The following is a 27,618-nucleotide window of genomic DNA, read 5'->3' on the forward strand; positions in this document are numbered from 1 at the left end:
AACAGAAGGACCAAGGTCTAGCTTATGACCTCACAGTAAAAAGATTTGCTCAGTAAAAATGATTTGCTGGAAGAAAATATTTGTGTGCATCTTCTCTGCTGTTGGGAACCTGACCTTGGAGTCAACTGTATTTGCAGGTGGAATTGGTCAGATTTTGAGGTGTGGAAATGGCATGGTGATGAGTGGTGGTATCTCTGCTGTTTGTGCCTGGGGTTAGGCATAGGTGCTGCAGCTTGGCAGTGGTAATGTCTGAATTTAGGTCATCTTCAGTGCAGTTACTACTGTAGGGAGAGGTTCCTTAAACCTGATGGTGATTGATCTTGCTAGAGTTTTTGCCACTCCTGTCCCTCCCTTGGCTCCTTCATTCCTCTCCAACATGTAGAAAACCTGCTCTGTATTTCCAGGTGACATTTCTTTCTCCCTTTTCCTTATTTGAGGCTTAACTTTTAGGTGGCTTATGTTTCAGGGGTTGTGAGTGAGGGCTGAAGTTGTCTTTTCTTAGCTCACTTCCTCTGGTTTGCACCACAGCTGGCAGAAGCAGGCACCTACGCTGTGGTGAGTCATGCCACGGGTAGGTGGCCAAAGTAGGTCATCTGATTGCCTCTGGTGGTTTCCACTTCAAGGGGCACCTTTCCAAACCAGAGGCAGAGGTTTTTTTTAGAGCTGCTTTAGCCTTATGGGTGTTGATACGCCAGCTTCCTTCCTTGCTGTTGAAGAAACCTTCACCTGCTAATGCTGTTCACCAGTTCAACCAGCTTTGCTGGTTGGCTTGAAGGACTGCAGCCACTCGTGCTGAAAACAGGAGGCTCATGAACCTAATCCCAGAGGACCCAGCCCCGGGTGGTGCTGAGTGGGAGTTTCCCTCTCCTGGGTTTGCAAGGAGTGGCAGCAGAGGGCAGGTCCCTGCCTCATCTCACCAAGGTCATCCCCAAGGCATGCGGTCAATGGGCATGGGGAGCATTGTTGTGACTGACCCAGTTTGTCCTGTGTTTTTGGTGATGAAGCATTTGCATTCCAACGTCTTTACTGAAACAAAGCAGCAAGAACAAACATTCCTAGCTTTAGTGTTTGGGCTGGAGAAGAGGAGGCTCAGGGCAGACCTCATTGCTCTCTGCAACTGCCTGAAAGGAAGCTGTGGGGAGCTGGGGGTCAGTCTCTTCTCATAGTTAACCAGTGATAGGACCAGAGGGAGTGGCTGCAAGTTGTGCTGGGGAGGTTGAGGTGGGCAATGAGGAGCCATTTCTGCTCAGCCAGAGCGGGCAGGCGTTGGGATGGGTTGCCCAGGTGGAGTCACCGTCCCAGGGGGTGTTCAAGGAGAGGTTGGACGTGGTGCCTGGGGACATGGTTTAGTTGGGTGACATTGGTAGTAGGGGGTGGTTGGACCAGGTGATCATGGAAGTCTCTTCCAACCTTAATGATTCTGTGATTCTAGTCTATAAATCTAGCTGGCCGAGGGCTTTGTTGCAGGAAAGAACCACCACACGCATGTTGAACACAAGCCTAGAGCTCACCCTGAATGTGGAGTCCCCTGTTTGTGCTTCCAATGGCTGATGCTTTTGGGATGGGAGGTATTTGCTGTGGATCCCACAATGTGTTTTAGTTTCGCTGCAGGTCCTGTGTCACAGCTAAGCCTGTCAGGGAGCTGAGGTCTGGGCTCTTTGGGCCATGCATCTTCACAGGCTGCAGAGTGGGAAGAGCGATGTGCCCCTTCCCTGGACAATGCTGTCTGTGTCGTGGATGCCACTGTCTGACTCCCAAAACACAGCCGGGGCCCAGACGTTGGGTGGTGGATGAAGGACCAAGCAGGCTGCTGCAGACAAGGTCCAGGCTGACAGTCCGAGCTTGGAGATGGCGTAGAGGAGAAACACCAGGTTTCTAGACTGTGGCTGGGTTTTCCTGGTTAGCTAGGCTATGATTTCTCAAGCTTCTGCTAGCTGGGGAAGTTCTGGATATTAAGTTGAAATATAATATATAAATATATTAAATATTAATAAACAAATAAATTAATATTAAATAAATTAAATAATATTAATTAAATAATAATAAATAAATTAATTAATAATTAAATATTAATAAATAAGCTTTACGTCATTCTCATAATTTTGGATTTTGGTGTCTGAGTTTAGTCAAAGTGCCTTTGCAGAACCAGACCCCCAGAACACAGAAATCTGTCACCTAACGCCTTTCATTATTTTAAATTGGTAAGTAATCAGTCGCTTTTTAAAATCTGATTTAGAGTTCTTATTTACTTCTTGAATATTTTATGGGGTTTGTTATCAGGATCAATCGTTATTTTCCTGTGTGTTGTAACCACTGGTGGAAGGCAGTGGAGTGCCCACTCAAATGTAGAAAACATGGCTTTTATGCAATATTTACTCCTCCCAAGCTCTGAATTCTCCTGACAAAATTGTAGTTTGCCCCTCTCTTCTTTCTTACTCACCTATATATCTATTTATTAATCTTGAAACTTTCTACAGTTGGTCTCATTAGAAAATATTGCTGTTTAAATGAATCGAGTTTTTAACAAACCATTCACCTGTTCTAAAAAATCCGCTGCTTATAAAAATGATGGTAATGGATTCTCAAACAGCTCACTGGTGTTTCAAACTTCGAATTTTGAATTTTAATTCTTTGCGGTTGTAATTGTACAAAACAACAACAGAACAGCACAAACTCTTTAACAAAATCTATTAGTGAAGATTTGGTGGACCAAAATCAATGTGTAAAATTTGTAGAATTTCAGGCATTTGTTTAATGTCTAGAAATCAGAAGAGCTGAAGAAATTCTTGTGAACCCTCATGAAGCCCTGTTTTTATTAAAATTACTTTTTGCCGTATCTAATGCCATTTACTTTTCCAAGCTGTATAACTGGCAGTGAATTTAGATGCTTACCGCTTTATACTTGCAAATTTGCTTTTCATGGTTGAAAATATTAATTTGGCATGCGCTATATAGAGTGGAACTGAGCCTTTGTAGGACATGCACAGTTTCGACTTGCCACTAAAAATTCCATTGAGAAGTAGAAAAGATTTTGCAATTTATGTAGCATGGACCGAATAGGGAGCACATGGCAAACTCTCTGGTAGCATCATCTCGTGCTGTCACAAGTGTTACAAGACTCCAGATTTATTAGGGAATCAGTCGTTACAAAAATCTGCCATCTTGTGATATCTCAGTGGCATCAAGTTTGGCAAAAGCAAGTCTTATGATATGGTAATTGAGGTGTTAGACCTACAAGCCAAATAATCCTTTTGAAGAGAAGACTGGGCAAACGTTCAGGAAATAAACAACTTGGCAGTTTTGTGCACAAATATGTGCTTTAATTAGGTGTGTTGTAAACTCAAAGTCAAAAATAAATGATACTGTATGAGCAGGCAGGAAAAGAATACAAACAGTTGAACTGGTATCTGCTAAAGACTGCACCAAAACTGATGTTTTGGCAAAATCTGTGTGTCTGTTTTCCAGTTTGGAGGAACCTGAGTTAGACCTTACATGACACATGTGAAATTAACCTGAGGAAACAGTTACAACTATGAAAAAGTCTTTGAAGGATTTTTTTAAATCTGGCTTCCTGTAAATAAAAAAAAAAAAAGTAAAAATGTTTCTCAGAGTTAACAGAGGCTGGAATATCTTGCCAATTCAAAGGGAGCTTGAAAGATTTAACAAGAATTGCTCAAATCTGAAGGAACTGTTAATTTTCCAGAAGCCTAGCTGGCATCTTCTTGCAGCAAGAGCTGTACAGTAAATATCACTTGGAAATGGTGATCCTGCTGTGGCCAGAACTGCACTGCAGAGAAAACAAGTGCCTCAGACCAGCTCCCATCTAACTGGAAAAAGTCTGCAGGGAAGGCAAGCCACTGGGTTGATAACTAAATTTTAGATCACTTTTGAGAGACAAGCTTCCTTGGCTTTTAAGAAATGAAAAAATGAGTTAGAGTCCTAAAGATATGGGTCTCTGAGGTATTCTAGATTAAAAAACAACTTCTGATTTCAGCGTAGCGGCCAGAACATTGCAGGCTGCTGTGAAATAGGGAAAATTTATCCACAGACCTTTTACCTGGCTGCCCTGGAACAGGGATGTGTCTGGAATGTGTCAGATGCAGCATTCACAATTCAGTCAGATGCTGTCCCTCGCTTATTGTGACATCCATGTGGGAAGGGAAGGAAAAGAGGGAAAAAAGCTTTTGACCGGGTAGAGTGGTGATTTTTGGTGAACCCATTGGTGATTAGGTATTGACCTAATTCCTATCTGGGGACACACAGAAATCATTGCAAGTAGCTTCAGGTGAATTCCTGCTATTGGTATGGCATGGAAGGACAGGAAGAGCTATAAAGTTTGCCCTTTATTTGAGTTAAATATGTCCTTCCCTTTAAGGATATTGAAATGTGGGGATTATCTCCACTTTAGCCTGAATGGATTAATGCAGGTTTGGAACTTATTGGACGTATTTTCATTAGAGTAGAAAAACAACTTCATGGGTTAGGTGACTTCCAAGATGGCACCTGCATTAATTTGGAAGAATTGTGCAGTGGTTCTTGTTTTGTTAAGAAGACCAAGTTCCTTCTCAAATGTTCACAAGCTAGCCCCTGGAAACCTCCATGACAACTTCATTTCACCTTCCTTCTTCTTCTAGCTCCTAGCCTCCATTAAATAACATTGCTAATGACTTTGGAACTAGAAAGTTTGTTCTCTACATCATCTCTTTGGGATCCTGAGCTGATTGTTATTTCACTATCTCCAAGCAGTGAAGGAACTGCATTGCTAGTCATCAATATTAAAAAACAAAACAAACAAACAAAACAAAACAAAACAAAACCACAACACAAACAACACAAACAAACAAAAAATCCCCCAATAGCAATAAAGTTATTTCTTGTTTTTGTTTCAAGTATACAATACATTATATGATTTTAACAATCATGGTTTATATTCTCAGGTCATCTTCAGAAAACAGGAAGACTCAAAACTGAAGGGAATTTATCACATGACTTCAGGCTGGTGTGCAACTGAAGTGTTTACTGAGTATACATTCTTGCATTTATACCCTTAGCACCTCTGCATGTGCCAGTTGTGCTACTTGGCAAGCTTGCTCATTGGTGGCTATACTAGTATTCACGCGACTATCACGCTCTTATTCTGCTCGTTGATTTGTTGTCATGCGGACCGCTCATGCTGGTGATTTTCTCAACTCCTCAATTGTTACTTCTTTGACTTTGTGCTACTTGTTTTGTACCTTATCTTGCATTTTTCTACTATCTACTTTATTTCTGTGTCTAGCAGGTTCCACTGGCTTCCAAACTGAGCTCCCATATAAAACTATATTTTGAAGTGGAAAATCAGCTAAAATTATATGGCTTATGGAGCTTTAAAGATAAAATCAATAGAGATTACAGGCCTCGCAGAAGAATTCCAAGAGATTCAGAAGTGCTAGCCATGGTACAAGCAAGCTGTTCACGAGTTCTAAGCTGCTGGGCAAGAAGTATACATGGGAGATGACACAGGCTCCCTTCTGGGCTGAAATTATGAGGTCATTTTCCAGACAATATCCTGAAGCAGTGCAGGGTTAGGTTGGCCCTGGTCCTTCTCAGAGAGGTGACACAGATGGCCTCTGACCAACCATGGTGCCTCTGTCTGGCTTCACCTGCACTGCTGTTCCAGAAAGTCTCTGTCTTCAAGTGTCTTCATGCCACGTCCATCCATGGAGATGTCGCTGGTTTCATGCTGTACATGGCAGCATGGCAGGTTCCAAAGTCAGTCTTCTTACTGGTTTGGCATGTTGTAAAGAAATAGTAGTTCTTAAAGATTATGGTTTCTCAGGTCTAGCAGGAGCTGCACAGATCGGGAGATGGTCTAGATCTCTGTAGCAACATGCCTTGAGCTATCCTAGATAAGAGGTAGGGAGGAACAGACCGTCTGTTCATAATTTGACTTTAGATGTTACCGCAAAGGATATTTCTGCCATTTTCCAACCCCTTGTCAGGTTCTTTTTACTGCTCTGAGTTAGTCAGAGAAGGGAATTTTCTGTTCTGACCTGAAGGGGATGCTGCTCATGGTCATTCTAACAAAATAATGGAATAGTTTAAGTTAAATGTCCAACCCTCCCCCAAAGCACAGCCAACACCAAAGGTAGGACAGCTTGTTGGAGCTTTATTGAGTTAAATTTTAGTATTTACAAGGAAGGAGATCTCAAAATCTCCTCGGGCCCCTGTACCCAGTGTAAACCACGTGCTCCAGCCCCAACAGCCTTAGTGGCTCTCCTTTGGACTCGTCCCAGTTTGCCGATGCCTTTTTATACTGGGCGCCGGTAGGAGTGCAAAAGTTGATGAAGTGCTGCAGGTGAACTCTTGTAAATGTGGTTGTGGTGGGAATTCCTTGGCTGGCTGTCAGACACCCAACCAGCCACTCTCTCACTCCTTCTCTTCAATAAAGAAAATAAGAAAAAGCTCATTCATCAAGCTAAAGACAGGAAGATCGCTTACCAGTTACCATTACAAGCAAACCAGACTTGACTTGAGGAAGATTAATTTAAAATATTGCCAAATAAAATAGATTTGGGTGATGAGAAAGAAAGACAAGAATTAAAATACTTCTCTCCCTCCCTTTTTTTTCTTCCTAGGCTCAACTTCAGTTCTTCATTCCCAACTTCTCTACCTATCCTCATCCCAAGGCAGTTTGTAGGGTGGAAATGGGGGCTGTGGTCAGTCCACAACAGCTCCTCTCTGTCACTCCTTCCTTCTTACACCTTTCTCCTGCTCCACTGTGGGTCCCCCATGGGCTGTGGTTCCTTCAGGAAATACCCACCTGCTCCAGCATGGGCTCCTCTGCCCCTGCAGTGCCCCTGCTTCCAAAATGGGACATGTACACCCAATACATTAGTGGTAGTGGAATTTTGCTTTCAGATTCACCAATCCTGACACTTTTGACTCATTCTATTGCTTGGGAGGGGTGGAATTAATGAGAGATAATGGTCATGAAGCAAGAGAGAGAGAGGAAGGAACGTAAGAGGATGTGTCAACCTGTTCCTAAAGAAGAACTTCAAACTCAATAACAAGACTCTTTCAAATATAGATTTTAAATCTTCATTGATTGTATGAGGTCGAGTACCATATACCATATTTGGCAACATTGGTAATTACCAACTTTTTGGTTGATGAAGTGAACAAAGCATTGTGAAGATGGGATTTGGGTTGATGCCAAGCAGGTTGTACTTCATGCCACTGAGAGATTTAGTCTGTACTCAAGAGGTGTCTTAAAATCTGACTAAATGCAGATTCCTGGCTCTGAGGTCCTAAATTAGAGGTCAGCCTCTGTCTCACCCAAGGCTTCTGCTGACCATAAAGGGAACTAAAGTCTTGGGAGTGACTGAGTTCATCTCAAAATGGGTGTCTAAAATAGATCAGAAGAACCATCCTTGAAAACAGTCAGTTTTTATATTCTGGCTGCAAAGGATAATTAGCACAGACAGGGCCATCTACCCTGCAGGTATCTGGAGAGAGGTGGAATGTTGCTCACAGTTTTCTATGTACTAGTCATACAAGTTAAGGCCCCATCAAAGAGAGAGAACAGAATTCTACCAAGCTGTTCTCCCACACAGAACAAGGAATCCAACATGTGCTCCAGGTTTCACATTGCTTTGACAACCTATGGTTGGTAAAAGCAAAATTGTATTTTGAAAGTTTTCCCTTTTTTGAAAGTTTTCATGAAATACATGAAATACAACGACTGTCTCTGCAAATCTTGGAAGTTGTATGAATTTATTTATTAGGACATGTCATAGAAAGGCATTTGTGTGGCAGGATACCTCTAAGGAATTGAAGGGGAGGTGATTGAACAAAAAAGATGAGAGAAGTGAGTGCTGTGGGTAAGGTGGAGTGAAAAGGAGTGAAGGGATTGGTGGGTGGATGAAGGACTGAGAAGTAACCCAGTGTGTACGTTTATTTGGGTGAGCTAATTGGATAAAGCAGTGCCTCCCGTTGGAGAAAATGTAGCACAAATGAAAAGGTAGACAGTACCTAGGGAAGTTGTGAGCATAGGGGAGGGATGCTGGTGAACCTGTGAAGACTCATTAGCAGGAGGAGGCTGGAAAATCAGAGTAAGTATTGCTCAGTGATGTTGTGAGCTGAAGAAGTCTGTTGATGGGATGAAGGGAAAGTCCAGGTCGATAATGGTGACCCATGGCTGTAGACTTTGAGTGGGGATGAGTGTGGGGAAGAAGGGAAAAGACTGTGTATGATGGGATGACTACATGGGGAAGAAGAAAGGACTACTGAGATCCAAAGAAAACCAGGAAGTCACATTTGCCATGAGTGTTACTCATCTGCTGTACTGCTCTCCCAGATTTTAATGATCTGTGGATCAGGAATTTCCTGAGAATGCTGTAGGTTCTTTGTTCAGGGGTGCCAAGTGCTTACCTGGTCTCGCCTCAAACCCCTTCTGAAGGGGGGGAACTGGCAAAGTCTAGTCAGTGGCAGAGGCAGAGCAGACGTAAGTGGGCAGTGGCTGAAGGATGCCTGGCAATGAGATGACTGAGAAGCAGTTTCAGTATGAGCTAGAAGATGTAGTTTTGAGGCAGTTAAAGAAAATCAGAGCAAGGTACATGGGGTTGTAAGCACCGAGGCACAAGCAGAGCTTCAGGAGCAGTAAGATTCATACACAGCAGAGAATTCCTGGTGATGAAAAGGCACGGGCAGATAGATGGAGCTCGTGAGAGAGCCGAGGAAAGCGGAGCCAGGCTGTCCTCTGCACGCTGCCACCCCTGGCAGGACGCAGAAGCGCCATGGAGCTGTGAGTGCTTCACAAGCTTTGTTCCGCCATTGTGCCTCCCGCAGCAAGGTGGGCTGTGCGAGCAAGCCAAGTGGACGCTTGCTGGGGGCAGCTGTTTAGATGGTGTCCCCATGCCAGCAGAATCGGGGGGAAAATACATCGGAGCATGGGCAGCTCAGTTCTGCCTTCATAAAATACGTCAAGAATCCAGCTCAGCACAGATGGTGTTTGTGCCTACAGCACAAGGACTCCACCGAAGGACACGGCAACATCTGAATCACTCTCTTGGGCCAGAACAGCCATGCCGGGGGGTCAGTGGCCTGGACGTGGCATACACAGTGCTCAGAGCGGGGCAAAACCAGCATGATAACCCCAGAATTAAGGAGAGCAGATGTTCACCTTATCAGGGAGATGTCCTGTGAGAGAGCTGGGGTCGTTCAGCCTGAAGGCTCTGGGGAGAGCTCAATGGGGTCCTGCAACACTTAACGGGGGCTTATGAAAGGGTGGAGAGGGGCTCTTTACTTGGGTAGATAATGACAGGAGAAGCTGAAATGGTCTTAAACACAAAGAGGGGAGACTCGAATTAGACATTAGATGGAAATTCTTTAATCAGAACGTGGTGAGGCACAACACAGGCTGCCCAGCGAGGCTGCGGCTGCCCCATCCCTGGCGGTGCTCGAGGCCGGGCTGGCCGGGGCTGTGGGCAGCCTGGCCTAGGGCGAGGCCTCCCTGCCCCGCCGGGGCTCGGTGCCGGGCGCTCCGTGAGGCGCCCCCAGCCCCCCCCCCCCGCGGCCCCGTCTCAAGGCTGCCGGGAGCCGCTTCCCGCCTAAATAACGGCCACCGGAAGCGCGCCTTCCTCCATTCCATCTACTTCCGGCGACCGCCGGAAGCGCCGCCACCTCCCGCCGTACCCATAGCGGCCGCCGGGCGGCGCCAGGCCCCACTTCCGCTCCCTACCGGAAGCGGCGGCGGACGGAAATGGGCGCCGGGCGGCGGCGGTGGCGGTGGTGGTTGCGGTAGGCGGGGCGGCCGGAAGTGACGCACGCGGCGCCTCGGCCCGCCCCTGCCTCCCTCCGCTCCGCCGCCGCCGCCGAGCGTTGTCCGCCGCCGCCGCCATGTCCCGCCGCCCGCTGGGGGCCCCGCGGAGCCGAGAGGAGCGGCCGGGCAGCGCCGCGCAGTTGTGAGTACCGGGCCCGGGCGGAGCGGCGCGGGCCGGCCCGGCGCTCGCCCCCTCCCGGCGGAGGGCGGAGGGGGGCGGGCAGCGCAGCGCTGCCGCAGCCGCCGCCGCCGCAGCCGTGTTCCCGGGCGGCTCGGCAGGGCCCGGCCGAGCAGGGAGCGACCCGGCAGGTACGGTCCCGCCGCCCTCCAGCCGCCCCCTGAGGGGCCCGGCCCGGTGTGGGGCGAGGCGGCGGTGCGGGGAGGGGGGAGGGAGGGGAGGCCGCCGGAAGGAGCGGCGGGGCCGGGAGCGGGCAGCGGGGCGTCGAGGCCGCGAGCACGATGCTGGGGCGGCGAGGCTGGAAGCGGGGAACCGGGGCGTTGGGGACGGGAGTGGCGCCGGTTGTGACTCCGGGAGCGGGGCAGCGGGGTGCTGAGGATGGGAGCGGGGCCGCCGCCGCCCTGACCAAGCCTTCACACCTCCGCCTGCCCCGCTCGACGCCCTCCCGTGAGGCAGTGCTGCGGCGGACAGCGGGCAGACACCGAGCGTTGGAGGCTGAGGGTCGTCGTCCTCCTGCCACGCTCCCAGCCCGTAACAGCACGCGGCTGTCCGGCCGTGCTGGGGGAACCGCGAGGTGCAGCCACGCTTGTACGCCGCGGGCTCCAGCTGCGCTTGAGCTCCCCACACATCGCGTGGCTTCTCTGGAGGTGTCGGTGCAGCGAGGTGTTCCCGCTGGGCTCCTCGGAGGCTGCGGCCATGGGGTTTGTGGCTGGAGGGCAGCGGGCACTGATGGGCAGAGTGGCGCTTCACAGCCTGTGGTCTGCTCCCCGGCCATTAGCGTGCCCTGCAGTAATTATTCCTACTATAGGGAATATTCTGCAGAGGGTGGAAGCGTTTTTGTGCCAAGCATAAAATGTTCCTTCAGCCATTACTGAGAGCTGCTGGATTACAGGAAAACCCCATGCCTTTAGCAACCTAAATTCTGGGTGGGATTCCTGGTGTTGTGTGCAAACTCAGCATCAGTTTCTAGATTTTGCTCAGATAATAACAAAATTACTTTATTGTAGCACATAGACAAAAGATATGGCTACATAAAACGCAGTCTATTTTAACTTGTCTCTAGGTGCATGCTTCCAATTCAATGTTATTTTGCCGCTTCCAGGATTTGGCTGTACCCATTAAAATAAATGAAGTTGGTTCTCTGACATTTGTAGTGCTTGTGGTCCCTGGTTGATTTATTGATGTTCAGAGGAGGTGAAAGCTGTCTCTAAAGCATTATCTGGGAGTAAATGCGATCTGGAAAGTAGCTGACTGGAGTTGAAAGAGAATGTTTCTTCCAACAACTCTGAAGTGGAACTGAAGCTTGAGCAAATCTTTCTTTTTATCTCCACCAATATATTTTTTAGGTGGCAAGATCATGATTTTTGTTGCCCTAGTGGTTACAGTGGATTCAGCAAATGGCTTTATTCACTGAAAATGTGCTAAGGCTGTATTGGTATGGCAAAAATCAGGGACAGAAAACGAATCATTGTCATTTTGTTCTTTGAGTCTGGTGCTTAGTAAGAGTAACAAACAATATGGGATGAGAACTTGAGGCAGTCTTGGACATCAGATTGATGTGGCTGATTGTATGAGTGAATACAACAGGAATTCTGTTTCAACAGAGGAAGGATGTGGGGAATTCTTTTTGTTTTTCTAGCTTAACGGAAAAACAGTAATTTAAAAACCAACAACTTCCTACTTCCTTCTGCTGTCTCTGCTTCGTAGGTTGTTTAACGCCACGCTACTAGTTGAGTAGGAAGTTGGTATCGCCATGTAGACTGTCTATGTAAGGAAATAATGACTGGTTTTGTTCAAGAAAAATGGCATGTAGACATCAGTTTTCTCTGAATATCACAGATTTTTTTATTTTTTTAAAGGAAAGCTGGCTACCTACATTTCTGTTTTGATTTTTCTGTTTTGATTTTTCTGTTTTGATTTTTCTGTTTTGATTTTTCTGAAACAAAGTTTCTGTGGAGAGAAGATTACCATCCACCACTATTATTTCTTCTAGTTTATTGTCCTGAAATACTGTTCAGGGGTCTGCTTTAACGTTCAGGCCTTGGGCTGAACTAAAATCTGATGTGCAAGAACAGAAGTATTTCTAAGTGTTAATGTGGGAGATTTGGGAAGTTCTATATTTGTGAAGAGTAGGGAAGCGGAGGAGGACAAAATGGAGGAAGAAAGTTCTACTTCAGCTATTATGGAAAAAACTCCCCAACTACAATTCAGTACACTTCCTGTATTTATATAATTTAAGGAAAATTTACCCATTTCCTTAACAAAATTAATCTGACATCCTTAAAGGGGGAAACTAGTGGATTTCTCATTCTGCTTAAGGAAATCTCAAAACATATTCTTCGGAAAAAAAAGGGCTACAGAAAGCAGACAAGTAGGTTCTAGATCTCGTCTTCGTTACCCAACCATGTATACAAACAAGCTGGAAATGCTTTGTACTGGTAATATACAAAGTGTCAGTCCTGGCTGTTTCTTTGTTTCTCCTGGAAGAGTCTTTAGTGAAGTGAGATAAATACCATGAAGAATTTTCAACTTGCATCTGAAATGGGGAAAGTGTTGTAGTCCCCTCCAGACAACAGTGTCTGAAGTCATTGAAGTCATCTTCCCTTCCTGTTCATAGGTGCTGGAGTAAATACGTGTGAATAAGGCTTCTTAGTATCTCATCTGAATGGTTCCCTTCCTTCTTTCTTATCTGTGTTTTACCTTTTTCTATTTCTGCAGTCCTGTGAATACCTGCTACTTGTTTCAGGCAAACAAATGCTGTTTTCTAGAAAGCAGTTTTTTGGGGGTTTCCTGCTCTTTTTGCATAGCATGTGAAGATAAAAAAGCTTCGTTTCTCTTCAGTGCTAGTTTTTCTCAGCTGTCCTTTCAGATTCCAAAGCATCCAACTCCATTTTACCACTAAAACCTCAGACAGCAGCATCCATCCAGAACTACGTAGTGTGTTGCCCATGTTGTCCTTTCCAGTACACGATTATTTTTAAAACATATTGCAGAATTTCCTGCCCACTGCACTGACAAATCACATAAGCCTCTTATTTTTCACATCGTATGCTTGGGAATGAGGCACTGTACCCAAGTATTGGACGTGAGAGTTAATTTTAAGGTTACAGCAAGGAAAGTCATGCGTGTCTACAGCCTTTAGACAAGCAGTACCATAGTTTTTATATCAGCTGTCAAGGAGAACGCAACCTCAGACTGTGCCAGGAACTGTCCTACTCGGGGCGTGAAGAGCATCTTTGTGGCTTCTTACTTGCTGGAAAAAGACAATGTCTTGGCTGACTTCTTGAGCAGATGCTACGGTTGGATGCGTGAACGGTATCCGAATCGCTCTGTTCCGAGCTGAACTGGAGGCCCAAACTATCGCTTTGCTGCCAGAAAAGCTGCCGGTGTTCCCCATGCTACTTGGCAATAAACAGATCCCAGCAATGGGAAGCACCCTCACGGCCATGTTAGCAATGGATTTATCCATGTAGAAAGTCAATAGGACAGAGCCAGAATGCTTTTGGTGACCAAAAGTGATGCTGGCAGCTCTGCCTTTTAATCATTCTGGATCTGATGTCAAGACCGTGAATCCTGCTTCATCTAGGGAGGGATCCTGGTTTGTTCGTGTGTCTCAGCCTGCCATGTCACCTCTGCGGGGCCTCAGGTTCTGCTGAGTCCAGGAGGTCTTTGGGAAGATGCCTGCCTTCAGGCAAACTCGCTCCAAGTGGGGAAGAGCCTCTCCGTCCTGGAACGGACCTAAGTCTTTTGTCATTCCTATCTTGGCATTTGAAGCAGTCAGAGCTGACTTTTGGATGGACAAGGTTCTCTCTGTCTGTCTGCTGTTTAGAATTTTTGTCTTTGCAACTGCATCTGCTCTTCAGATTTCCCTGGTTTGGACTCTGTGTATTCCTTATAGTTCTTGAGGCCCTTTTCTTCCTAGATTGATGAGTTCTGTTTTCATCAATCGCACAGAGCTTCTGTACGTTCCTTGACCACATTTAGTTGTGTTCTCTCCTTGGAGATGACCACCTTTGTAGTCTGTATCTGTCTAAAGAATGATCAAGCAGGTGAGATGTAGGCAAATGGCTTGGTCACTGTTCGTCCTGTTCCACCAAGGGAATGTATTCTGCATCTTATTTTTTTTCTTGTGTATGTGTCAGAGGTAATTTCTGTTTCCACCTTGCCATGCAATTAATCTGCCTATATTTTCCCAAAGCTTTCCTGAAAAGCTTTCCTGAAATTCATACTTCTTAGTGCTAAGTAGGGGTATTAAAAGCAGCAGGTGGCAAAAAATATGGCTCCTCTGTGAAATTTGTCGATTATGTTTCTTCCATTTAGAAGGAAAAGAAAGGGCTCTCTAAGCAGAAGAGAATATTTCAGGTGTTTTCTTGGTTCTTTTAAGTATATATTTTTTCAGTCTGAAAAGGATGCTGTTTCTTGCCTTTCTGATGTGTAATAGTTGGATGTTATTTTTAGACAGTCTGTGGTACTCTGAAATGCTAACCCAAAATGTACAGTAAATAGATCAGAGTTATTTTTGCCCTGAAGTTCCTGAAGATTAGGTCTGGAATATTTCAGTAGTTAATCTGTTTCTAAGGCATAGCAGCATTGGGTGTACAATTCACTGATGCACATTAATTAAAATATCTGTGCTGTGTTCACTTACACTTTCTTTCTTTTTTCTTTTTCTTGTCTCTTTTCTTTGTTTTGTTAAGCATTGCAGGCTGTATGTACCGAGTAGTTCAGACGACGGGACCAGATGGAAAAAACCTTCTGAAATTACTTCCAATTTCTAAATCTTCTGGAAACTTTGTGCCAATAGTTCAGTCTTCAGCCATGTCAAATAATCCTAAAGGGAATATTTCTAGTCCGGTTCATCTTACTTTTAAGACACAGCTTGCCAATACTACTGCACCTTCATCTGTTAAGATACCTGTTTTTCAGTCTCCTAATCCTGGAAAGATAATTCTTACAAGGACATCAGACAAACAGGAAAGCGTTAGAGCAGGTTCTGAAACAGAAAGCTTAACTGCAAAATCAGCTGCTAACATCCAGAGCAGTTGTGTTTCAGTTGATAGACTGTCTTTGCAGAACATTGCTGTAACAAGTTCATCTAACCAGAGTAACTCTGCGTACATGTTTGTAAACACAAAGAATCTTCCCGCTACTATGAAGTCTCCAGTACTGCCCTCTGACCACCACCTACAGATACCAGCTGATGCAGAAGTGAAATCTGTCCCAGCTTCTTTTTTACCGCCTGCAATACAGCAAAAAATACTTGCAGCTGCAGCAACAAATGTGTCTGGAGGAGCTGACAGTACAAAAATACCAACTGTTATTTATGTGTCACCTGTGAACGCGGTAAAAACAGTACTTCCCAAGCGGTTGCAAACCATTTGCCCCAAAGCCGCCACAGATGTTTCAAAAACATTAATAATGACAGCTACACAAATGGCAAACTGTTCTTCTGAGACAGTAAAATCTGATGATCAGAAGTGCCAGCAAACACCAATGAAATGGATTGTGCAAGAAAGTCCGCAGTTATCATCGCCTTGCCTTATTCCTGTGAAGTCATCAAATAACGTGGCTACTAAGATCTTGAAAACTTTGTCAGATATGAAGAATGTCGAAGTTAACTCTGCAAATATTTTACCGCTCTGTTCTAGTGGTCCCGGTGGAAGCCAAACAAAAATCACACCTTTTAAAGATAACGCTCTGGTCATGTACAGTGGGAAAGTCTATTTGTTGACCAAAAGAGGTTCTGATGTTCTGTCAGCCCATGTTGACAAACAAGCATCTTCCTCTTCTGATGCTTCACTTAAAAAGGAGACATCCAAGCTAATTGCTTCTACTGAAGTCACTAAAATAACCAATAAAGTGGTGAATCTGGTATTGTCAAAGAGCAAAGGAATGGTGCTGTCTCAGAAAGATTCAAAAATGGGTGCAAATGCAAAAGTTTCTCCATCAGCTGGTTTAAGAAGTGACTTAAAATCCGCACCTGCAGCTCTGGTGACACCAAGTGTTAAGCAGCGCAGTTCTACTGTAATCCAAGGAAAGAGTTTGCCCCTGACCATGAGCATTTCAAGTGGAGCGACCCCTATTACAGCAGTAGGGACACAGGAAAATGTATGCCAAGGTGGCAAAGAAATGATTCATTCCCCCAGAGCAGCAAGTGCTGTTTTACCTCAATCTAAACAAGAATGTGCTTTCAGTGAAGACTGGCAAAAGGTAATTCTCTCCAATAAACATGCCAATCTCAGTGTCTGCTAAATTATTATATGCTCCTGGTTCTGTTGGAATAAAATAGCTGATAGTAAGTTCACAGATTGTTGTGACCGTTCCGGTCACCAGAAATGCTGGTCTGAAGTGTAGTTCGTTGGTTCAAAAATGGAAAATACTTTTTTGTTTTGTTTTCCCTGCAAAATTGCACTGGAGTGAGTGCAAGTGAGAAAAGGCATAAAGAAAAGGGCAAGGAGAAGACAATTTATCTTGTGAAGAAATAAAAGTTATGTACAGCAAGTGGAAAGTACAGGAAAGCTGTTCATCTGGTAGCTCTCTGCTCTCAAACACTGATGCTGCGTTTTCCCAGCAGTTGACGGTGCTGTAGGCGTGATGTCAAGTAGAGAAGCTTAGAGCTACGTGAGAGGAGGACAAGGCGGACAAGCAGGGGTTGTCATGCTAGGACGAAGGCATTACAGCTCCAGTTTCTGCTGTCTGAGAGAGCTTAAGGCAGGAGCTGCGTTCCCTTCCGTTCATGTAGAGGGGTTTTCTTCCTTTGTGTCATGGCTGATGTCAGGCAGATGGAACTCTCGGGAGCTTTAATGGCAGTGGTGCTTTCCCCCTTCAGGCTGTCTACGTGTTCTTCTAAAATTGTAATGTAGGAAATATCGAAGAGAGAACTTAGCTGAAAATTGCACGAACTCTGTGCCCGTGAAGGATTGCAAGTCAAGCTTTCAGTTGCCCAGGAGGACAGAATGAATTTGTCTGCAGATGAAAAATTGGTCTGAAGCAAGTATGTATTTGCTTATGTTGACCAGGCCGAAGAGGAATGTCAGCTAAGCATATTTATGCACGTTTGAGGCATTTAATCGTTGCAGTAGGGCCTCTTTTTTGATTGTTCCTCACCTGACAAAACTGTTCAGACAAACATTTTTTCTTGAGTGCTGTGTGATGCCAAGTGGTAGCATTCTCATTTGCCTTAGTTGTTTATAGTCCATACATTTGCAAGGCTATGGGTGCCAGACATAGTGTCACCTTGGCCTTGCAGTTGAGGAACAGTTCAGGTTACAGTGAGATTAGGTAGGAAGGCTGGTTAATAGTGCTTTGTTGGTATTATCAAAGTGGAGTGTTTTCAACAGCCTGAAAGTGACTCTGTAAAGGACACCGTCTGATCTTTCATCATCTTCCTTTTTTACTTCTAAGCTTTAGAGTAGGTTACTTTATATGGCTTACTAGTTGGACTTTGCATTGTCTGGATGTTTTACAAGACACTTGGTGTTTTAGGTAACTCAAATAATGTTAGACCTATGATAATACGTCATAATTCCTCAAAATTGGCTTACGCATGTTAAATGCAACTCTTGTGAAAATTTGTTATTTTCCCAGTGTTTCTAGTAAACTAAGGCTTCTGTATACATGGAAGGAGAGGGAGAGAGATTCATGGTTCCCACCCTGTTTCTGTATTTCAGGTCCAGCATGAAAAGATGGATTCACAGGGAAAAGTTAATCAAATCAAACACCAAGAGAAGCCACATTGGAAACAATACTTGGAATTAAGGAGAAAATTTGGTCTCACCAAGGAGGAGAGAGTCTACCTTAAGAGAATACCATTGATAACCTCCAGTGAGAAACCAGATGAAAGGGTGTGTTCCAGTAACAACTTGAAAACGAGAAATGACTCTTGCGTTTCATCATCATTAGATGTGACAATAACAAATCAACATCAGGAATGTGTTACAGAGGAAAAGGTATCTTGAATGTTTTTGGCACTAAAGTATGTGTACCGCAAACACATTCAGAAAGCAGCATGTGTATGATCAGTACAGGGCTATGATTTTTGTTTGGACCCTCCCACCTTGGGATTCATCGGGGGAAGCCAGTAATTGTTACAGTCCCTGTGGGAATTGTTCCTAGAACTTGGTTTTGTGCAGCTATAGAGCTGTATGATTTCAGTATGACTCGAGTGCTCTTTTTTTTTTTCTTTAATCCTCATTTCTGTGTTCAGCTGGAGGAAATAAAAAGAACAAATGCTTTGAAGCACCCTCTAGTGGTGGATGAACAGTCAAAAGGATAGCCTTTATTGGAATAGGAACTATACCTCTGTGATTCTGATTTATATTTAGCCTTCTGCAAACCGTTATGTATATCCAGTAGTGCAGTGAATACACGCAGAATAATAGAGGAATGATTTCTTGTGAAGCTTTACCCGTGAATTCAAAATCAGGGCAAGTACTGTTATTTCAAGGCACTTCAGACATTCACATGACAAAATGTGTGACTTCCAAAGAAAAGCATCCACTTGGTCGCGTGCAGTGTTATTGAAAAAAATTGACTCATGTACCTGTCTGGTCATTAGAGCTGTGAATGTCTTTATAAATGTAGCCCTTTGTCGTTGGCTATGGATGTTCTTGAGTGCTTCTGGAAAGGTTGCCCTTAATGTAAGAACTTCTGTCTTAACGCATGAAATTGATTTTAGCCATCCAAAGTAGTCCTGTTCAGCTTTAGTGTTCTAAACTTTCTTTTGTATAATCCTACTCTACCCAGTCAAAAGCTTTCTCAGATTTTAATAATTCTATTTTGAGAGCCTAGCTTTAGGCAGATCTACTGCCTGCTCATAGTAAGGTACATGAAAATTTAAATAGCAAGGTAGTTAAGAGGAATGTGGTTTTGTAATGGACTCCAACTCTAACATTTAAGCTTTCTGGAAATGTCAGCCTGAAGAATGTTTTGCATTTTTCCACCAAGTTAGATACAAAATATTTGGCTTACGCTACAGTTAAAGAGGTGATAGCATGAAATGATAGGCAGAAATGGACTATTGGGTGAGGAAGAAAGTTAACGTTCTGGAGTTGTTAACCAGGAATCTTTGCTAGAAAACATTACTGAACATAGAAGTATGTTTGCTCAAATTGCTAAAAGAAACATCTTCCATACAGTAATTCTAAGAAGCATACAGCAATATGTGTAATATGTGCCTAATGAGCTGTGAATAAGGTAGAATGATGCTCAATTTAACAGAAGGATGTTTTGTGTGTTTCTTGATTATACAGATAATTGTGGATCTGGAAGATACATCTAAGAAAAGAAAAATAAAATCCTCATCGGTGTCAGACAGTGGAAAGAGAAGGAAAACATCAGTCAAATCAACCACAAGTTCAAATTCAGAAGATGCTGGCCCAAGTTCCATCCTGCTTAACAGAAGTGCTTCCCCTCCACCAGTCTTACTGCAGCAAAGTATTTCCACAGACTTTGTTACATCCTCTGTTGGGAGGGACTCCGAGCAAGAGACGTGCTCTCAAAATAGTGATGTTATAGACTCACATATTCCAGTTTTAGTGTCCTGTGAAGATCATACTTCAGTTTTCGAAGGTTCTTTCAGAGATGATGCTTTCCCTTTGACTCCGCCAGACTTGGATGAAACAATCCGGGATGAAAAGATAAAACGACTTAAACAGCTCTTAAGAGAACGAGAAGCAGCACTTGAAGAGATGCGTAGAAAAATGCAGCAAACCTGAAATACTGTAGGTGTTGATCTAGACCATATTCATCTTCATTTCAGTGATTTAAAGAAGAAAGTGTTTAAATGAACGTGAATATTTCTGGTAGACAGAGGATCCTTTAAGATTTCTTTAAAAAATTTACTATATATATTTAGTAAAGTACAGGGTTCCAGTTAAAGACCAGAAATAAAAGACGTGGACATCATATTCTGCTTCTGGGACATGAACACATATTGAAGAATGCAGAAGAAAAGTGTTTTTATTATTTTTAGTATATGCTCTATATTTTGAATTGAAGGGGTTTCTGTATTAGCCCTAGAGAATAAACTTTCCCATATTGGAAATCTGTGGCTTCTCTCTTAGAATCTGAACACAAATTGTAAACCCCAGTTGTAAATATTTTTTGTTTTCATAATATTTTATAATGCATGACAACTTTTGTGAATCGTTGAGAACTGTCAGTTGTCATAAAAGGTCAATGGTCAGTGGTTAATAAATGCTATTTAAGTGGTCTGGGGGTTAGACTTCAGGCAGTAATAATACTGATATTTATAAAAAAACAAATAAAAATACAGATGTGAAGATGGAACCGGTACTAACATCTGAAGTATGCCAGTAAAGCTATATAGATATGTGTCTCTCACTGTTATTGTTGTAAGCCTTTATAAGGCTTTTGCCAGCAGTGCAATGTAGAAGATTAGTTGTGATTATTTTTTTTGAGGGATGAGATTTTTTTTAAAGAATTCTATTGAATCATTACTTATTGAAGCAAAAAAGGCACATTTCTTTATCTGTGAGTGGTATCTTTAATGTATCTTTAATAATTCTCGATGAATGTCTCTTCCATTAACTTGATCAGTCTTTATTTGCATATCTCCTGCTACCTACATTTGATGCTACTTAAGTTTTGCATTGTAGGAGAGAATGAGCACTCAGGCTGTCTTTGCCACCATGATTTTTATAGATCTTTGTAGCATATTTCCCCAGCATGTTTTGTCGGGTGTTGGATGGAGGCCTTTTGCTACTTTCTCTTGGCTGTGTCATAGACTCCAATAAGTTGGAAAATGCCTTCAGCGTTTTCAAGTCCAACCGTGAACCTGAACTACCAAGCCCATCACTAGAAGATGTCCCTTTGTGCCACATTTAATTTTTTCATGTCACTTAATTTTGTTAGGTTCTCCTGCAGTTCTTCAAAGTTAGGTTTCATTGCTGCAGCTATGATTAACTTGATTAATTATGGTTAATTATGATTAACTGTACTGCCAACAAAACCTGCCCTTTTTTTTCTTGTCCATGTATGGCTGTACTGAACATTACTGATCCCTGTATACCTTAGTCTATAAGACAGAGCAAGCAGGTCATATGTAATTTCTTTGTAAATGTGCAAAGCAAAGAGGCTAAGTTATGGGAGATTTATTTATTTATTGTTTTTGAGCAGTTAATGACAACAGTGGGGAAGAGATCAGTTTGTTGTCTCATCCATGCTTCTTCCAGAAAGCTTGGAAGAAGTCCAAGTTGAAGTCTTAAGTTTGTCTAAGCCTGCCTGGCAGTTGTAAGCAGTAATGAGGAGACAGTTGGTTCTGTTCTCATTTTTTTTCATTATTTTTTTTTCTTGGTGAGAAGTGGGAATATTCCCTGCACATACATTGGTGTGGTAGGTTGGCCTTGACCAACAGCCAAGCACAGCTGCTTGCTCACTCACCTTTCCTGCAGCATGGGGAGAAAAGAAGGAAGGTGAGAAGACTTGTGGATTGAGATAAAGACAATTTAATAGGGGAAGCAAAAGCTGCATGTGCAGGCAAAGTAAAATAATAATTTAACATCTATCATCAGCAGGCAGATATTTAGCAACTTCCTGGCTAAACAGGGCCTCAGCATACATGGGTGCTTGGGAAGGCAAACATGATAATCACAAATGTACTCAAAATCCTCCTTTCATCCTCCGTTTATTTGCTGAGCATGCTATCATATGGTATGGAACATCCCTTTGGGCATTTTGGGTCAGCTGTCCTGGCTCTGTCTGCTCCCATCTTGCCCACAAAGTGAAAAAAGAAAAAGCCTTGGTACTGTGCAAGCATGTTCTGTGACAGCCAAAACACTGATGTGTTATCAACGCTGTGGGTCACAAATCCAGATTGCAGCACCACACGGGCTGCTATGAAGCATCCAGCCCAGCCAGACCACTGCGATGGGACAGCAATCAGACAAGAAAGGTAGGCAACCTTGTGTCTTATCTGGTGCTGTGCTCACCAGTTGTGATACTCTTCCAACAAACATCTCTAATCTTTCCTGTCTTCTGACAAAAGTCTTTGTTTTCCAATGATCTACAAAGAAATGAATGAAGCTGAGTTTGTTTCCCCTGTGCTTTTGCTGGAAGGACTCTGGGTTTGAAGTCCTACAGCACACCACCTTTCTTCCAGAACCTCTTTATCCCTGGCAAAGTGGTCAGTTATGCCTGGATTTTCTATATACACCGATAAAATACTGAAAATTTGAAGAATCCTCACTGCAAGGTTTTGAAGAAACATGACCAGTAGGGTTTAGTAGAAAAAGAAGTGAATAGGCTGTTTCCCTGTGATCAAGTAATGGAAAATGTGACGCAATTCAGAAGAACATTGCCAAGCCATCTGTGGAAGAGAAGATGTCTTTCCTGGAACAGCATCAACGCAAAGTTGAGAGGATCACAGAGCTGAGAGAGACCTCGGTGTGCTGGTGTGGGGAAGTTGCGCCACCAGCAGCAGCAAAGGGACTGTCAACTGCCAGGAACATTGCACGTTGTTGGAACTGCTCCTCATCCAGCCACAGCGTCTGTAGCACAGATTAGGTTTTTCTGCACTGTTCATCTGTTAACATCTGTGATCTGTTACGAGTCGCTTTGTGAAACAGAAGCTGGGAACACTGGCTGCAGCCCAGGAGTGAAAGTTCTTGGCAGCCTCGGTTGGCAGAAGGCATTGCAAGTTACACACTGCTTGCTGTGTTAACACATAGGAATACGAAAATCATGGATTTAGGCTATGAATTGAAATTATCACTTTCAAGGAAGAGACAGTGAAAGGTCTTTTAAGAGTTACTGGGTTGAAATAGTGAAAGTGGCAGAGAGTACTGCACAAAGCAGGTTGGGAAGGAAAGATGGTACCGGACCAGCTGCTGGCATCAACCTAATCTGGAGATTTGGGATGTTTGAACAGAAGAACTATCCACATGCAAAGGTGTCACTTTGCAACCAGAGGTCAAACCATCAGAGCACTGGCATTTCCAATTGAGGACACACATCTTGTGGAGGTTATTTAGCGTGAGAGGCTGCCTGGAAGCTGTGCATCAGATCCAGCTTCTCACCAGCAAGCCAGCAGTCAGCTGCTGGGGATGGAAATGTGCAGAAATGGTGGAAAATGAGTTAACCTGTCGAGAGCTATCACCAGGGATGTGCAGACTCACCTTTCAAACCGTGTTGGACAGCGTGGAAGTGATCCTGAGTTTCCTACATATGGGATTAGAGTGGACAAGTTGTGACTGATTTCCAGTGGCACGGTCGGCAGCGGGAGCAGATGCCAAGGCTGAATTTGGCAGAGCCCGACTCTGGTGGATGTGGCACAGAACAGTTACAGTGCAGTTCGGTGAGCGCTTCTGGCAGGTGGGGAGGGAGATTGACTTTCCAAACCAAGATGTGAAAGTGTAAATAGTCAGCACTGGAACACTTAAGATTCATCCAGCCCATTATCGCAGAGACCAACATGGAGAAGGAAATCAGAATGGGGAACTGGTAGTGGATGCCTAGAAAAGCATCCAAAGATGTAACGATCACATGCAAGACTTCATTGGTGTTTTCAATATTTCCAGCAACGATAGTTCTTATACATGATATCTTCGTGTTTAGTACCCCTTGATTTATACTTTTTGTGCCTGTAATATTTTCTATTAACTTTTTAAGATGAATATAACCAGTCCTTATATCACCAACAAAAAGCCATTTTGTGGGCTTTTTTTCAAATTCCTCTTCAGTCTTTCTTTTCCTGTACTGGGAAATGCTGCATAAATAGCCTTTGAAGAGAAATGAGCACAAATACAGGCCAGGCACAGAGTGGACTGAGAGCAGCACTGATGAGAGGCTTTTTCAGATGGATGGACCAGGACTTCCGTACAGATAGAAATATAATTGCATCATGGAGTTCCAATGGCATTTTGGATTTTTGTTTTGTTTTGCTTTCTACACCTACCTAGTAACTTATATTCCAGAGCTCTTCAAAATTGACCTGATATTTTTATGATCTAATGAATTTGCTGATCTCTTTGAACATAACTCGTTCAGTACACGTTACTCTATATGGAAACACAAGAGTTTTCATTCATCTATATAGAATTTTATCATTTGTTTTATTGCTCAGTTATTGGTACTATGAGGACCATTCTCCAGCATTTTGTCATGGCCTGAGACCTGTGCCACTTGCCAGCTTTGTCATCTTGCTCTTTACCCCTTTTCTAAATAATCTGTGAATGTTGACATGCACAGGCTCCAACGAGAATATCCAGGACTTCTTCCTTTCATTGAGAAACAGATCGAATCAGCCTTTCTTTTTTTTCTCTTTAAACCAGCTATTTATTAAGCTGAGGACTGTTTGTTTTTTTTTTGTTTTTTTTTTTTTTTTTTAATTTTTTTTTTTTTTTTTTTTGCTACAGCAGCCTGGTTTCTGTAAATCTATGGTGGAAGTTGTCCATGTAGATTATCAACCATAGATCTTTGTTTGGAGGGACACATTTACCATTTCCTTTGGTAAATGCTACTGGAATTGCAAGGCAGCTCTCGTCTTCGCTGAACCCACAGAGACCTTTCTTCAGTTGTAGGGAATCGTGGTTGGAAAGAGAAGACTTGTCTGGAAAGAGAGCAAACAGCCATCGGAACAGCAAAAGAAACGAGCAGCAGGAGGGCTGTGAGAGTGGCAGGGGTCAATGGCATGGAGATTAACAGGTTGTCACCATCACAGCATGTCTATCTGCAGCTACTGAGGACCTCCAACCAGGAAATGGACAGTCAGAAAGAGGCAACAGCTTAAAATGAAAATTCAAACCTTTAAGAAGGGAAGATAGGATAGGAATCACAAGACAGTGCGTATGGAGAGATGTAATTCCTGATGGCTCACACAAGTGGGGCTGGATGGACAGACAAAAAGGTCGATCTGTCAGCACCTACAGGGTACAAAAAGGTACCTTCAGAGCCAAGTCATACCCACCCAGGAGCTGTGAGGAGGACTTGGAAGCCAGTGTTGTCCTCCGTGTCACAGCAAGCAAACCCAGACAAGCAGGTGGGTACAGGTGTCCTGGTGCCCAGCCACTGACCAGACCAAGGACATCTCCTTGGTACCTGCCTGTGGGTGTGGAAAAGAAGAGTTTTAACTCGGAACAAGATCATCTCCACCAAGATCTCATGCTGACATCTGCTATGCTGCTGCTACAATGTCATGTTTTCCTATACAGTTGAGCATTGCCACTCCCTTCTTATTGTAATTCTACCTACTCTACTGGTATGGACAGGAAAGCACTGATCCTATGGCTCCACAGATGTCGCTGGGAATCCTCTGAAAATTTGTTGGCATATTGGCCACTTTCCTGTCCTCCAGAACCAAAACAGTTCTCCGTAAGAACTTATTCCAGCTGTTTCATCTTTTACTCCTTCAGGGTTTTTGCTTGAACATGGGGACATAATCCGATTAATTCACACACTCATTACTGTTTTGAAACTTCTTCTACCTGCATCTCAGCTTCAGTCAAATCTGAGTTCCCAGCGGCAAAAGCTCCCAGGGTAGGAAGCTCTTAGGCTCTTTTGTGATGCTTATATATATCAGTATCTAACTTCTGATAGCCTTATCTTGGAAGACTCATTTTATGCTTTGATCTTAAAAGCCTTCTAGCACACTTCCCCCGCACCCTGATGTTTGCAAACAAGTTTGTTGTCCCTTATATTGCCTGCCCATTTGGATGTAAATTCAGTTTATTCAAGGCTTTTTTCTAGCATCTAATGACTGTCTTAACCCAGTTCTCCTCCCTCTCCAAGGCTTTTTGGGCTTGGTGGCACACATTTACTCTTTAAACAGTCTCCAGTGACCTGCAAACATTTTGTCCTTTGGAATACTCTTTTTATTTATTTATTTAATTGATTGTAGCCTCAGTTTCTGGTCTTTTTTTATTTTTCAAATGGAAGACTAAGAACATAGAAAACCTTGTTTCAATGCATAAAGGATGAACCACCTAGAACAGTTTTACTCCATCCCACTCCAAACTCCGAGCTAGCTCTTGCCCCATCTCCTTGTCAAGCTTCTCTAAAATTAATGCACAATACCTGCCATTTCCCCAATACATCCACCACCTTTTCATCTTTCCAATATTATTCTCTCACCAAAGCCAGTCAGCAGCCACCAATTTGGCTTTGAGCAGAAATACATGCTGATTTTTGTACTCCAGGTATCACGCATGAGAAGTGGTGTTTAAGCTCAACAGTCTGACAAATCTGGGCTGTCCAAGTTGCAGGGCCAATAACTGAAGCCCAAGAATCCAAGTGGATTTGCCGAGAATTCGAGCAGTTGCTGGATGTTACCAGCTTAGCAGGCTTTTCTATCTCTGATGGATGCCCTGTGTTGGCATCCCTGTGGATCTTAGCTGGGCTGTGACTCCTTGGCATGCTCCATCTCCCATGGTTAGCTGCTGGCAGATGCCACCATCCTCTCTGTCCTTGCAGCAGGTTGTGGTTCTTGTATCAGGAGTAAGCTTTAGAGCCACCTTGCACACCAGCAGACAGATGAGAACTTTTTCAGCTACGGCCTCACAAGAAGACACTGGGGTCACCAAACTAGCAGTTTCTCCAGCCCAAGCTTGTAGTGTACCACAGCCAGCCAGGAGCTGAGAAAGAACAAGTTCACAAGAACTGGCAAGGACAAGAAGCACCAACGCAGCTGCTCCTTAAGGAAATGCTGAGGAACTCCCCAGGCATGGTCAGAAACATCTCGCCGTGTAGGGAGCAGTGGGAGTGGGGCTGCTGCAGCCCAGGCAGTGCCCTCGCTGTCCAGGGAGCTGGGCCAGGGCAGGGTGCTGATGGCAGGACCCATAGGTAATCCTAAGCAAGATGAGATGATGAATCCAGTTCTGGGTCCATCCCAGAGTACTTGGGAGCAGCAGGAGATGTGAACAGAGACAGGATGAAACTTACACCAGATGTGCATGGAGGATGTAAGACTGGGGGAAAGTCACCTACAATCTGAGACACAGCCGAGAAATAAAGCTGGAGGCAGAACTGAAGACAAACCCAGCTGCTCACACCATGACTGGGTGCTCAGGCCTGACATGAAGCAGAGCTCAGGGGCCATGTTCAGAGGAGGTGGGAGGAGGTCCCAGGTGAGGTCGCTCAGGGCAATTAAAGCACACTAATGCCCTCAGGGCCCTATTAGTGCTGTAGAAAGGGAAGCAGGTTCTAAGGGGCCTTGGGTTGGCTGCTTAAGCATTCAGACTTTCCTCATCTTCTATCCTCAGCCAGCACAGGCTGACTTCCCTGCAGGGACACCAGCTGCCACAATCCTCGCTAAAGGGGACAGGACCCAGCCCAGCCTCCGGGGACTGAGCAGCCACCTTGGCAGCAACTTGTGGGAGATGCAGAAAGAGGTGGGGGTACAATGGAGAGGTGTAAGTAGAGCACTCGGTCAGGTGTGTCTGGGTGTTACCGATCCCCACGCCTTTAGTAAGCAGAGAGACAGGAAGAGGAGAAGTTTCTGCAAACAAGAAATCTAGGAAGTACTTAGGGAACCTGAGGGTGGTTTGGGAGAGGAGATGTTTTTGTTTTTTGTTTTTTTGTTTTTCTTCCCCATTTTTTTTTTCCCCACACTGAAGATTGTGATGTTTTAGGTAGAACTCAAACATTTTTGAGCACTCAGACTCTGAAGCTGTGGGGATCTCGT

The 27,618-nt window shown here is 44.0% G+C and overlaps 1 protein-coding gene and 1 long non-coding RNA gene across 2 annotated transcripts; one reads left to right on the forward strand and one right to left on the reverse strand.

The window, feature by feature from the left end:
• Positions 1 to 9,696: 9,696 nt before the first annotated feature.
• On the forward strand, positions 9,697 to 20,313 carry LRIF1 (ligand dependent nuclear receptor interacting factor 1). The gene is made up of 4 exons (XM_027445043.3): positions 9,697 to 9,944; positions 14,678 to 16,190; positions 17,651 to 17,929; positions 19,232 to 20,313. Exons 1-4 carry the CDS (start codon positions 9,880 to 9,882, stop codon positions 19,694 to 19,696), a joined length of 2,322 nt encoding a protein of 773 aa, XP_027300844.3. The 5' UTR covers positions 9,697 to 9,879; the 3' UTR covers positions 19,697 to 20,313.
• Positions 20,314 to 25,010: 4,697 nt separating this feature from the next.
• Positions 25,011 to 27,356, reverse strand: LOC119713955 (uncharacterized). The gene is made up of 2 exons (XR_005261104.2): positions 26,877 to 27,356; positions 25,011 to 26,783 (listed from the first exon to the last, which is right to left on the reverse strand). It is a non-coding gene; the product is annotated as an uncharacterized lncRNA (long non-coding RNA).
• Positions 27,357 to 27,618: the final 262 nt, after the last annotated feature.

The sequence above is a fragment of the Anas platyrhynchos genome, chromosome 27 (assembly GCF_047663525.1).
Source record: "Anas platyrhynchos isolate ZD024472 breed Pekin duck chromosome 27, IASCAAS_PekinDuck_T2T, whole genome shotgun sequence".
NCBI lineage: Eukaryota > Metazoa > Chordata > Aves > Anseriformes > Anatidae > Anas > Anas platyrhynchos.

Coding starts and splice junctions, on each gene's coding strand:
- LRIF1 (XM_027445043.3), top strand. CDS start 9,880: ATGTCCCGCCGCCCGCTGGGGGCCCCGCGGAGCCGAGAGGAGCGGCCG. Junction 16,191..17,650: donor TCAGTGAAGACTGGCAAAAG/GTAATTCTCTCC, acceptor TCTGTATTTCAG/GTCCAGCATGAAAAGATGGA. Junction 17,930..19,231: donor AATGTGTTACAGAGGAAAAG/GTATCTTGAATG, acceptor TTGATTATACAG/ATAATTGTGGATCTGGAAGA.